This window comes from Coniophora puteana (assembly GCF_000271625.1).
Source record: "Coniophora puteana RWD-64-598 SS2 unplaced genomic scaffold CONPUscaffold_12, whole genome shotgun sequence".
NCBI classification, from domain to species: domain Eukaryota; kingdom Fungi; phylum Basidiomycota; class Agaricomycetes; order Boletales; family Coniophoraceae; genus Coniophora; species Coniophora puteana.
In genome coordinates this window covers 524,226-537,896 of record NW_006913064.1, presented here as the reverse complement: position 1 = coordinate 537,896, position 13,671 = coordinate 524,226, and the positions used below count along the sequence as shown (strand labels likewise).

The 13,671-nt window shown below is 45.6% G+C and overlaps 2 protein-coding genes across 2 annotated transcripts; one reads left to right on the top strand and one right to left on the bottom strand.

Moving 5' to 3' along the window:
- Positions 1–1,428: 1,428 nt before the first annotated feature.
- CONPUDRAFT_157406 (uncharacterized protein) lies at positions 1,429–11,924 on the bottom strand (the record flags this gene model as incomplete). The annotated part of the gene is made up of 6 exons (XM_007774388.1): positions 1,429–1,447; positions 1,503–1,512; positions 10,741–10,796; positions 10,857–10,908; positions 10,971–10,991; positions 11,768–11,924. The coding sequence occupies 6 exons, from the start codon at positions 11,922–11,924 to the stop codon at positions 1,429–1,431; spliced, it is 315 nt and encodes a 104-aa protein (XP_007772578.1).
- Positions 11,925–11,939: 15 nt separating this feature from the next.
- CONPUDRAFT_62312 (uncharacterized protein) lies at positions 11,940–12,131 on the top strand (the record flags this gene model as incomplete). The annotated part of the gene is made up of 1 exon (XM_007774172.1): positions 11,940–12,131. A coding segment is annotated over one exon (192 nt), but the record flags the coding sequence as incomplete, so codon positions are not given.
- Between the last annotated feature and the right edge of the window lie 1,540 nt (positions 12,132–13,671).

Sequence of the window (13,671 nt, the reverse complement as noted above, 5' to 3'; positions counted from 1 at the left end):
CCCTCATTGCTTCTATGGCCCAGGTGTTGGTGGGACCACTGCTGCCCTATTCAAAATGGCCTTTGCCCCAGCTGGTGGTATGGGCAATACTGTTTATTCATCCTCCTGCTCACTGAACAAACCTTGTTTCTGATCAATGTCTTGAACACAGTAGAAGTCAGTATCAGTTGACTGATCTAGCCTTTACAGTGCAATCCATAGATGTTTGATTTGACAACTTGCAGCCAGCTAGTGCTGATGGAGCAGCTCAGCTAGATTTTCACAATGTCATTTTTGATATATTGTATAACTCTGCTAATTTCTCTACCTTGATCTGGACAGACTTAGAGAAACAGAATTTGACTGTTTTAACCCGATATATATTGTATACCACTCTCCTGCATCTCAACAATGAGGCTTTTAAATTTGTAACTGTATTTGCTTTTGCATCTCTAATTAACAGCACTGACCTGATTCTGTCTTTTTATTATTATAAACATCTGCATTTTTAACACTCTTCTGGGGTTCCAGCAGACAACATCAAATGGCTTGTGTCTGATGTCTGGCCATGTGGTGGAGTCCACTCATCCCTCCCTCCCTTCACCCATAGTGCAAGAAAACATCACAGGACCCCAGTGCGCAAGTGAGCTGGGGGAGCCAATTGCTACTTCATTGTAGAACAATGAGGATCTGCTCAACTTAGAAGCTGAGGAAGCTGGGTCTTCCAAAGACTTGGAGTTGGTGTGAGGGTGAAGGGGATTGGATTGGATTTGAGTGATGTGAAATGTGGCAACCAAAGTAGGTTTCCTGGAGTGCCATCTACTGTGATTGTGACTTATGTTTGGTACAGCATGGGACCATCATTCTGGGTTGTCTGATACCAGGTTGTTCATACAGATCAACAACTCCCCTTGTCTGGTTGACAGGCTGCTGGCCAACCCAGATGATGACTATGTTTCAAGCTTTGATGATATCTCTTCTACTGTTGATGTGATAGAGTTGGATAATAGCAGCACTGGATTTGTGATGTCTCATTGGACAGCACAAATTTGGACAGAGTCCTGGTCTACAAGCAAGTAGGTTTTACTTTGTGTCATAGTAGCTGACACCTTGTATATAGATTACAAGCATTTTTTCTATTTTATATGCACACTGCGCTTAATAGAGCTTTTGTGCCTCACTTTGGAAACATGTTTGATGTGAGCATCAGCCTGAGGCCTATGGCAACAAATAGTTAATTCATTTCAGCAATTGAGGTTATGTGAGTACATCCTATGTCTAAAAATACTTGTCTGCAGCCCAGCATAAACAATATAAAACTTCTCTGTCCAGGGCAGGCACAGAGGAGTGTTGTCTGAATGGCAGACATTGACATGGATGTAGATAGCATTTGGGTGTGTATATGCACCCTCTATTTGTGTACTCTCTGCACAATGGAGTGCATATTATTTAGATGGGTTGCTGAGCACTAAAATGAGTGTCAGTAAACAGCATTGTTGTGACCCACAGGGATGAGTACTTACTGGGCTGCACCTAGAGGCAAGAGAATTGTTGAGAGTATGGATTCAGACAATCATTGTAAGATGAAACTGAGGGAGTACTCATAACTGGGATGGTAATTTTGAGTGAATTATGTGGAGGCTAACTGTTGTTGTGCAAGTTGAAGGGAGAGGTCTGGGCAGATGATACTCATATACAGTAGTAGTTGTAGTTGTTGTGATTTTAGTCTTAATGACATGCCACAACATAGTTGTCATATAGTCAAAGGGACACTCCCTGTTGGCAGACACTGGCAGGTAGGAAAGGGTGACACAAAACAAGAGCACACAATCATGTCCAGATCACAAATATTCAAAAACAAAATGGTGTGACCATGTTTTTGCCTCTGGGTAGAAATAGATTGACATGCTGCAGGTCCCCATTGTGATTTTCTTGTGCAAGTTGCTAGCACAGACCCACCAAATGGAACATTTCCAATCAAACCTTGAAGATGGTTTAAATATGCACTGGGATGATCAACAAAGTGTTGTCCATGCAAAATACTGCAAAAAATGTCCTGCCTATCTCAAAAGCTCATAAGTTTTTTCAATACTCCATCTGAATCATCTCCTCCTCAGGCTCTCTCTCAAGGCCTTTCAAATACAGATTTTCTCTGCTTAGCTATGTCTTGAAGACAAGGATGTTGACTATCTTCATTTGCTTCATTTTGGCCTTGAGGTTTGGCATACCCTTGCAGATGATCTTGACAGCCCTGATGGTAGTTGTTATACAAAAACATTGCTAAAGGTATACTTACAGAGCAATAGGTACAGGTAACTTACTCAAAATGGAATAAATGTCAAACACATCCAAAAACTAGAGTTACATGTTGATATACAGCTGATGAAAAATGTAACTCACCTGTGGATCTGGTTTCTGCCGTCAGCCCCCGTTTTTGCCCTGGCATTTCATTGCTGACTTCCACTCCCCACTGTTTGCAGACCCTAGCTAGGAAATTTGTTGATCTACCCACTGCCATGCATATTAACGGACAAGCCCACAATCAAGCGGCTCTGCCTGCCCCCACTGGGAATATTCCTATTGCCAGTTCCAGTTCTGGCTCTGGCATACCGATGTCATCCTCCATTGACCCTCTTGAACGTCTCCTCATGCCTCAAGCTGAGGATACTCAAGACTTCCAGTATCTCAAAGGTTGTTTGGAATGGTTGGACATCCGCACTGAGGAAAAAATTACCAGCATGGCGAAGTTAAACCAATTTCATTTGTCAGAATTCCTTGCCCTGCTCCATATTAGCAAGTCAGAAGTATTTCTTTTTCCGAGTGTTTTATGTCATTTATCTGATCAGCTACGCTGTGCCTCCATAAGCACACAGCTGCTTTCCCCCTTTCTATAATATCTAACCTCTGCTGCTTCAGGTTTCTTCCAGAATGATGTTTACGCATGCGCACGATAGTTTTAGTAGGGTTTGTCATGATACCTGTCATTAATGTAGGCTGATTGTGTAGCTGGATATGTCAAATTCATGTGCACAACAGTACTAGTTCATTTCTGCAAATTACTGAACATTACTTTGACACATTTGGACCACAATGTTGCAAATTCCTGCTAATCCACTGCCTAGGTCAATAATGTCAAGCTTGCAGCTTGGCGGGATGTCTTTTGTATGTGTTCTGGAAACCTGCAATTACAATATCTCTTTGCCCTGCAAGTGGGACAATGAGCTTTGTGTGAAATGTTCCTAGACACTTGCACACAAAAAATGAAAGGAAAAGAAATTCATTGTGGGTATTCTCATGTTTAGTTTGGAGAGAAGTGTTAACCATTGAATGCTTGCATTGCAGAGATATATATGTGACTTAGACTCTCACTAACGAACTGATGGACTAAAGTATCCCCAGGGCTGCTCAACTTGTAGCATGAGGGTGGTTGAAGGGGAACTGCAACACTTTTGAACACAGGCTCAGCACTTCATTGGGGTCAAGAGCTCACAACATAGCAAGTTAGTCCATCAGTTTCAAAAAGTAAGGTAAGATATGTGGATATACCTTGGCAACAACACTATCCTGCAGCAAGACATAGTGATGGAAGGTACAGTATCAGGACTGTTCAAATTCAGGACTGAGGTTTCTACCTCACGATGTTCTCTGTAGTGCTCTACATCGTATTTAGTAATGAATTCTGAATCTTGTCTCTGCCAACCCAAGACTGTAGTCAGTCACCAAGAATTGGTAAAGCTAGTGTAACGGACAGAAACACTCACCACCGGTTGACCAGCGTAATTACACTACTTGATTTGTTCAGTTAACTCAACTTCGTACATCTTGATTCTGGTCGAATCAGTCTCAACAGCTGAGATTGAATTTTAGGTTGCTAGGTTCCTTTCATCAAAACAATGATAGTTTACATTCCTGCCAGCAGCGTTCTTTCTTCACTGGCCTGATCCATTGCCAGCCCGCTATGTGGTTGTGTATGACTCCTTCCTGCCAGCAGGCGAAGAAATAACTATGCATGGGGAAAAACCTGACTTCAATAGCTACAATCAAAGACTCAAGCATGTTCAAACACTGCGTAACTAGGCTTTTGTTGATGTTCTGAAGGGGCGCGGGAAGCATTCTTTGGAAGATTTCATGATCTCATCATGAATAGTGAGTTCTTGAAACCAAGACATAATCACTTAACCCTCACCCTAGTATATGGCTGTATACTCTGGTGCCATTAGCATACCTCATTCTCCTGATGCCACATACCCCGACAGTGATACCTGAGCTTGGTAGGCACAAGTTCCTCTGACCTCCATACACCACATATGCTGCTTTTGAGTCAAAGAGAAATTGTTTTGAAACTGAAGCAAGTGGCTATTCATCAGCGCGTACCTTCCAGATGATTGGGAAGATTCGCTTGCAACATTCCATAATCAAACCTTTCATTCTTTCAAATGCAATATGGAGCGTATCACTGAAACACAAACAGTGAATCTCTCAAATGATGATGGCATCAAAGCTGAAAGATAGGGACCAGGGTTGTGGTAATAGCAAGGGAAAAGAGGACCCTCATGACTGCTGAATGGCAGGAAAGCCTTCCCTGGGGGCTTGTGTCTCTTTGCTGCAATGAACACTTCTGCTGTGCTTGGCGGCCTTGCTGGCGGAGTCCATACCCCTCCCTCTTCACCCGTGGAGCCTAAACATCCAGATGATGGTCATGGCCTGATTGCTGGTTCAAAGGTATTATCTATAGTTGAGTTGGCTTAGGTTGGCTTGCTGTTGGGGTATGTTGATACATATGCTTATACCTCTGCTGGTATTTGATTCCCACCATCTTACTACACTTGCAGATCACCTCTACCAACCTCAACTCCTGGAATTCAAACAGTCATTGACATCCCGGAGTTCCTGCATGCAAAAAAATGAATCATGCATTCTACGTAGAATTTCATCACTTGGCTGAGTTTCTACAAGGAAGCGGGTAGCACATGACATATATCACTAGTAGTTAGTTGTTGAATTGTATGCCTGACCTGAATTGTTGAGATTGCTGCCTTGCAACGAGTCTGCATGGGGTGAAAAAACGCGCAAGTTGAGCAAGGAAAAGTTTGATTTTTGGATGGTTGCCAATTACACCTTGGCTGAAGCACTGACAGCCGTGGCCACATGGTATGTGAACATCTTGCTTGAGGCCTGGGCCTGAGGCGGCCCGGGCAAGCTCAACTTGGACTTGCTTGAGGCTTTGCAAATGGATGTTGCAGGCTCCGCACTTGCTGCACTCCAGAAACATCCCTCAGTACATTTGTTATTACTGTTGAAGGTACACCTGCACCTCAACGTACGCCAGGACACAATGCCCCCAGATTTAGGCTGCAGACTTCCAGCACTTTCTCAACCTATCATTCTACAAATCCTACGCCTTTGCCAATGCAAGAAATGCAAAAATCTAGTTGACATTGACCCTGATGGTTGGACGGTCACTGGGAAGTATGTTGGGAAAAAGGAGTATGAGGACCATTGGACTCTAGACAACATCTGCACAACTGCAGGCACAGAAGTACACACCTCCTTTGATGTTACATCTAATTCTCTGCATGATCAATCTACAGATATAAGGCACTCCAATTTGGTACTGCCTTCCCCAGCTTTGAACGCACTTCATGGCCAGAATCCAGAAACACAAGATTCCAGAACAACAACTTCACCAAACTCCACCCTTTTACAGATCTTGAATAAGCTTTGGCAACGGCTTGACCACAAGCGCAAGCGATTGTCCAGTACGAATAAGAACAACCTTGTTTTCATCCATTTGCTTTTGTTGTCCCAAACCATCCCTGATATCCAAATCTCAGATTCAGTTGTTGTTTTCAAATTTAACACTGGACCATTCACACTTTGTCCCAAGAGCGAGGAAAACTTCTTGGTTTTGAGTTACGAAGAATGGGTTTTTCAGTCTCTCCTTATTGCCAAGAATGACCTCAGCCACGAAGAAGTAAATGTCAAATTGTGAGCCCAAGTCCTTTAAATCACTTTGACAAAGGAGTTAGACATATTGAACTCTTTGAAGCACCAGGTCTGGGTCAAGCATTGTAATCACCTTAACAAAAAATTCTGTAGGATAGAAATCTCCACAGGTATGCCCTTTGTAATGCTGTTTGTTTGGATATATTGATTGATGGATCAGTAGAGCATTATTTCAGTACTTTCCAGCTATTCCATCCTGTGAAACTTGCATGTTATGTTCTAGTCACAGTTCTGCATTTACTCTGTCACATGTCTCTATCACGTTGCTCCTTCTTCTTATCCATGCTTGGTTTGGTTGTGAAGCTGTCAAAGGGATCAGAAGATGGCAACCAAGGTCAGGCCGTGGAGCTTCCCAAAGATCCACAAACTATCATAGCAGCCCTACTCATCTAACCAGCTACAAAGTCATACATCTGTCACCCTCAGTGTTACTTCTGCTACAATCAATATGATTACCCTGTGCGCTGTACTCATCAAGAAACGCTGACCAGCCAAATTTGTGGACAATTGTTGCAAAAGCAAAAGTGCAATGATTGCCATAGCAATTCCACACCTGTTGAGATATCTGCTGAGGAGCAGTCCGAAGATGTCAATTCCAATGCACCTAATTCAAAGCCCAGATTTGTTGAAACTTGCTCCTCAACTTCTCCCTTTTGGTGCTCCCTGGTCCAGGCTTTAGCTTCAAGTACAAGCATGGCTCCTTGACAACAAAGTGGCAAACAGAATACATTCAGTCTGACAGGCCAATGTACCAGGTGTTCCTGAAGCCACAGTCTATACTGTGACCAGTACTCAACAACCTTGGATGTGTTGTCTGAGTCCAGGTTGTACCATACAGACAGTGAGATTTGGTCCTTGGACTTCAGACCAAGGTAGCAAGCATATTTTGGATGGACCTTCTTCAAAGTTACTGGACTGTCTGATGTCTGGGGAGTTGCTTGCAGTTTTGCCTTCTGGATGAGAGGAACTTCTACATAGACTGACTGGAGCATGCTGAAATACATGCTGGGGGTGATGGTGAAAACCAATAGTACTGAACTGGATGTGGATCCAGCCAATAGATGTGCTGCAGTGTTGTTATTGTCATTGTCATCCAATAACAAGTTTTGTTATGCCACCAGATGGAGTCATCAACCAGCTGCCACCACCTCTTACTACCCACACTAGACAGATCCTCAAAGCTGGATAAAATTTAAGCCAAAGGCAGTGCTACAAAATCTGGACCAAATGAGAATATGGGTGGAGCCAAAAAGATTGAATGAGAGGTGGGTGCAGGGGCAATCCTTCTCTGCCAGCATCATGTCCAAAACTATCAATGACTAGAAATGTGTCAAGCCTCAGTTGTTGTCAAAATTAGATAAAGCTCTCAAACTGTTTACAAGTTCTTTCTAACATGAGGTTGAGCCAAATGCTAAAGTATTGAAGGAAGGTGGGAGCCTATGGAGGGGGTAGAACAACCTGGCATGGGATATTAGTGGGATATAGACAGGGATTGAATATTGAGATGAAAGTCAAATAAAATACCTTTGCAGGCTGTAACAGTATGGATGAGGTGATGCAATATAGTAGGGTAGGAAAACTGGGAAGTGAGATGAGATGTTGCCCAGCAAGGACTGGTCAGGCATGTGCATCTGGGTCCTCTGATTGGTTAAGCCTGCTTCCTACCTGTACATTTGGCTGCATCAGCCAGATTACATAAACAGACATATTGTGTAAGTTTGAACCATGCTGCATGCTTTCCTTTGTTGTGTTTGTGTCATACCTTGTCTGTTACATTTTACACTCCTGCACCCCTGTCTGACCTTTTTGTCTGGATGACAGACCTTGGCAATGACCACTGCAAGAGTATTTGGTGCTTATTCATCCCTTGGCTCCAGTACAGTGTCAAGGAGCACTAACTGGTACCTCTTAATCTGTGCACAAGATGTGTTGAATGCATATAACCATGAGTGACTTAAAATAGAATGTACCAAGCAAAACTGAGTTGACACACTCAAAAGCATAGTGAATGTTGGTTGGGTTAGTGCATCATGCATCAACGGAGTTGCAATAATGGAGACTGATGATATATATACTCTGTGGAAACATAGAAGCTGAAGTAATTGCAGCAGAACACTAAGTGTTCCTCAATGGTAAGCAACTCAATGGCCATGGAAATGAGCAGTTGCTCAATAATTAACCCAGCTTCACATAGAGTTTATGTATAAAAGTGGTATTGCCAAAGAAAATGTTGGATGTGGCAAAACAGATGCTCATTGACACATAAAGATGTAGTTACTGTGGATTGTCAGAGAGATTATGGAATATGACAATGCCATGGGTTGTCTGCTCAGCAGCAAGGAATGGGACTATGATATTGAGAATTTCAAAGATGCAGGTGACAGATATTGGATGCTTCAGATGCTCTCAGGAACTGGTTGGGGATCAAGGTATGGAAGCATAAACAAAAGGCCTTTTTTGTTTTCCAGATGTTGATTCATTGCATGAATCAGGAAAGGTGCCAGAATTTAATAGGAGGGCCAGCTTAGAATTAACTGCATGCAACACCGTCAAAGATTTGCAGCCCATGGTTTTCACATGCAAGTACACCCAGGCATATCCAATTTAAAATAATGAAGACAAGGATGGAGACAATAGATGAGTTGTCAGGGAGCATGATGCGAATGGCATCACAAACAATGACCTCAACAGCCACATAAATAGTGGCAACAAAACTCATGCCATGAACATTGATACAATGTCTACCTTACACATTCAAAAAATTGTTCACATAGTCTGATATGTGAGTGGATGTTTTTCTTTAAATTACATAATTATATAACTAACATTATGTGGCAGCAAACACAGGTGCTCCTCAGAAAAATGTGGCTAAGATGCCACAGGCCAAGCAATGGTTATTACGTGCCCCTGTACCTGTGTCAATTGCAAGTACATCACAGGCCACTGTGCTTGTTTGGGTGAATGCAGTACCCTGTTTCATGGGCTGTAATAATGGTCTAAATATATCAATTAGACCAGCACCATCTCAATAAAGTAATAGCCACTACAACAAACTTGGAGACCAGCTAGCTCTACAGTAGCAGTACATTTTGTGGAGTGATTATGATTAGCAGCAGAGTGTAATGTCCTGTGTCTTTGACTGGGACAGTTTATTGGCAACATTGGTGGCATGGGCTTGCCAGGTCTAATTTAGCCCTGTGAGAAATCTTGGGTGGGTGATCTTACTTACTATCTTCCAGTGTTTGCCAGTCAAAGAAAAAAAAATTCTGCAGAAAAATCATGTGCTTTTGCATCTGATTGAAAAGCTGAAGAGTGGGACAAGACAAGTTATGACTCATGAATGGTTGGATACTTGCTGGTGACTCAATATTTCCTGGATAGACTTGTGTTAACTTGGCTGTGTGTAAATAACTATCATTGGAATTGGAATGAAGTGGTGGTACCCGGAAGGGCTGGAAAAGTCAAAGGCACGTGACTCCGGCACTCCTTTTCAGGCCAGACACACAAAGAGCAAGGTGGCACCACCTTTTGTTCTGTGTCTTCCACCTCACTTGTTTTCCGTGTTCACCTCTTCAAAACTTGCTCGCTCTTCTCTTGGTTAGTGGATATCTTGCACTACCTCCTTGTTGTGCTCCTTCTGCAGTTGACCTCTCTCCCCTGGATTCCAATGGTTCTGCCAACCCCTGGGGCTCGGTGGAGCATGAGGGTGCCACCCGGTGCCACATTTCTATGGATTCGGAATGTGAGCAGCCCCTGGTTAAGTGCTCCAAGGGCAAAGTGAAGGAGGTGGCCCCGGTGCCGGTGCCGGTGGCACCTTTGGCCCCCCAGCTCATTGTTCACCTTCCAGCCTGCTCCCCTGGTGCTCTGCCCCCCTGGGTTCCTCTACCCATACCAGGTGTCAAAAACACCTCTTGCTAAACCTAACTCAGACAAACAACGCATTATTTATCGCATTCGTTTTTGACATGGCCAGGCTTTGGCCCTATCTATTACATAAGCAGGCACATGACCAAGCACGTGATGGGTCTGGACCATGACATCATATGACGCAAGGATCACACAATATGGTGTGCTTGTATTACTAAGTACTTGTATTCCTAATTAGGCAGGAGCCCTACCTTTAGTTACATGGTCTGTGCGCAGCTGTCCAGTAGTATATAAGACTGCAATCAATGACCCAGAACTCCAAGAGAGTTCTTTTGGGATTTCCCCTTAGCTCTATTCGCAAACCTAAGTCTCAAGTCCTCTTGTCGAGGCATCTACTTCTGCCCAAGCCCCATCTAGGGTTAGGGTTAGTCTTTCTCATTACCATCTCTTCCTGTTCGTGTGTGCAGTGACTCCCCTAGTTAAGGGTTGCTCACACCAGGTCCTGCCTCTCCTCTGCCCCCCCACTCTGGATGTGTCTGGCACTTCTGACACGGGCACTCAGGTGCTGCCTCCCACTGAAGACTGGACAGCAGTTCTTGCGGAACTGGACCTGTCATCTTGCCAGGCGATCATCTCTGCCTGGCAGGCCTGGGGCCTGACCATCCCTTCCAGCTTTGACATGCCCCCTGCTCCTGCTCTTGTTTGCAGTAAGTTCCCTGTTCCTGCCCCTGCCCCATCCATTGTGTGCTGGGGAGGGTCTCGGTTGAGGGTGCCCAGCCTCAGCTGGGGCCACGTTCCACTCCCTGCTTGTCACTCTTTGTGGGTGTGCACCTCTGTGTACAGCCACCCCCACTCCCCCACTTGTGCTGTTCCTGTTCCTGCACTGACCAGTTGCTGCCTTCCAGGCCTTCTTTCTCCAGGTTCCTGCATTGCCATGCCAGGCACTGGTGAGGTGGAGGTATTGGCCACAGCCTCGTCCTCCTTGATGGGCATGGTTTGCTTACTTCTCGCCTTTCTGGGCTAGCTGACGGGCAGCTCCCTTCCCTTCCCTACCCGCTGAAAGTCATTACAACAATCAGGGTGGGTATGGTGTCTCACGTTCTCCTCACCATGCTCACCAATGATGCCCTGCGGGGTCTCTGGGGCTCACAGTCAGTGGAGCACCGGGTCAAGATCTTGGACACTGTCGTGCTGATGCTGATGCTGATCTCCTGGGATGTGGATGGGGAGGTCTCCCTGATTTAGGATCAGTGGCTTGAATTGTCCCCTCGCCTCACTCATCTCATGTGTCAGTACCTGCAGGGTCCTCACAAGGTGGTCAATGCTATTGTTGACTCCTGAGAGAAGCACGGGCGGATGATCCACAAGCATTGTGATTTCTTGAGTGCTGCTCACTGGCCAATGTTCCGCAACTACAACATCCATCTCCGCAAGGCCTTTGCTGCCCAGGAGTTGTTCACTCCCGGGGTCTGGCAGGACAGCATCTGAAACAACATTGTCCACACTTGGCACATCAAGGCATTCAAGCAGGCTCAGGCCTTCTTGTTGGCTGTTTCTACTGTGTTGCACTCTGCGCCTACTTCTTCTTCCTTGGAAGGGGGGGTCGTCCTCCAGCCAGTCCTTTCAGGTGGGCAAAGTGGTGAAGCCATTTGACAACGGTGGCTCTACCCGGGCCGCTCTTGCTGCCTCGGGCACTCAATGCTGCATCTTCTGCAAGTCCACCAGCTGCTCCAGCTGTTCTTGTGGTTCCAAGTCTACCCTGTTCCTCACCCTCCGAGATGATGGCAAGTGGAAGACAGCTTCAAACAAGTCAGTTTGTTTCACCTTCAATGGCGCTGTGGGGTGCACTCGCTAATCCTACAAATACCTCCACGTCTGTGTTTACTGTGGCTCAGGTCACTCAGTGCAGGCTTACCCTTGAGCGGGGCATGCTCAGGGTGGTTACCCCCCTCCTCTGGCAGGAGTAGGTGGTGGCCCTTGATGAGGCTGATATCCTCAACAATTTTGCAGATATTCCCTTTGGCCTTTGGGATAGCTGGCACCTTGGCATCAGTGAGCTCCCCCTTGTTCATTCTTTCAGTCCAGACAATCATGCCTCTTTCCTCGACCATATCAATTTTCTCCTCGAGTACATAAATTCCAAGCTCAGTGCGGGGCACTGTTCCGGTCCATTTACGTGCGACCAGCTAGAGTCTCTCATCAGGCCCTTTTGCACTGGCCCTCTCAGTGTCATTCCCAAACCTGGTCCCTCCAAGTTTTGCCTTGTTCAAGACCATTAATTCTCTTGTAATGATCCTGCCAATCCCTCTGTTAATTCCTGCATTGACTCCTCCCTTTTTGAGTGCGACTGAGACACTTTCTCTGACTGCTGGCTCCTTGTTGCCAACGCACCACCCGGGACTCAGGTCTTGATGAATGATGTGGTGGTGGTTCATTGCTGTTCCCTCATTGCTTCCGAGGATCAACTGTATGTGTGCGTGTGCTTGGACGTTGATGGCTCTTCTTGTTTCTATATTGATTATTGTGGCTGTTTTGGGTGCACCAGCTCCAGCGGGCTTTTTGGGTGCCCAGGCAATGCCATTGTTATCATCTACAGGTCTGCAGTGTGGACAATGTCCTCAAGTGGGCCAACAATTTCTCTTTCTGGTGTTATCCCATCTCTTCATCTGCATGTGGCCCTTAAACCTACCATTACAATGAATTCCTTATCTTTGCAGTTGCGCAGGTGTTCGGTTGGCCTTGGCCCCCTCCAAACACATTCATTTTGCTTTCAACTTCATGTACCTTGGGTTCACCTGGGACCTTCCTGAGAAATTGGTCTCGATTCTGGCTTCCAAAAAATTAAAATATCTTGCTTGTCTCGCGCCCTGGGTTTCCAGTGCTCTCTTCTCCCTGAAGGAGTGCAAGGGTGTCATTGGCTGCCTTAATCATTGCACTTTAGTCCTCTCTGACGGCTGGGCATGCCTCCCTTTCCTCTACTGGTTCCGTGCCAAATTTGGCTCCAACCGGTTTGCTCATCATTGCCCCCCGTCTGCAGTCTTGGATGACGTTGGTTGGCCATGGCATCAACAACTCTCCCTCAATTGGTGTGGTGTCTGCATCTTGGTACCTCCTCCTCCCCTTCCTCTGTGTGTCTTTGTTGAAGCCTCCACTTCTTTCAGTATAGGTCTTATGGTAAACAACCAGTGGCTTGCTTGGTCTTTCCTGCCTGGTTGGAAGATGGAGGGGAGGGACATCAGCTGGGCTGAGATGATGGCGATTAACCTCAGTCTCTGCTCACTTGTTTTGGCCAGCTATCACAACTGCCACATTCTCTTTTGTTTGGAAAATCAGGGAGTTGTGAGTGGGCTGAAGGCAGGCTGATCTCACAATACCACCCAGAACTTTGTTCTGCGGCACATCATTTTCGCTATGTGTTCCTCAGGCATTTGGCTGTCGGTGGAGTGGTTGCTGTCGGCGGAGAACCTGGCTGACAGACCTTCTTGGAGTGTCACACCAGCTCTTCATTGTTTTGGTTTCACTCCATCCATTCCATTCTACTTGAAGCAATTTGTATGCCTGTCACTGTAGCTGTAGCTTATAAATGCAGGCCCTTTGGTGTTCCATTTTTCTCTGCTGTCTGACCATCTCCATCTCTATCTTGCATTTCTACTATGGCGGCCCTGGCTCTCCAGCTTTCCTGCACTGCTTAAAACAAGCTGGTCTGGGCCCTGGATCATGCCTGGGCTGATTCCACACTGCTTAAATACCAGGGTGCAGTCAACACGTTCCCGAACTTCTGTTGGGTGAAACACCTCCCCTACTTGGCCATCTTGCCCG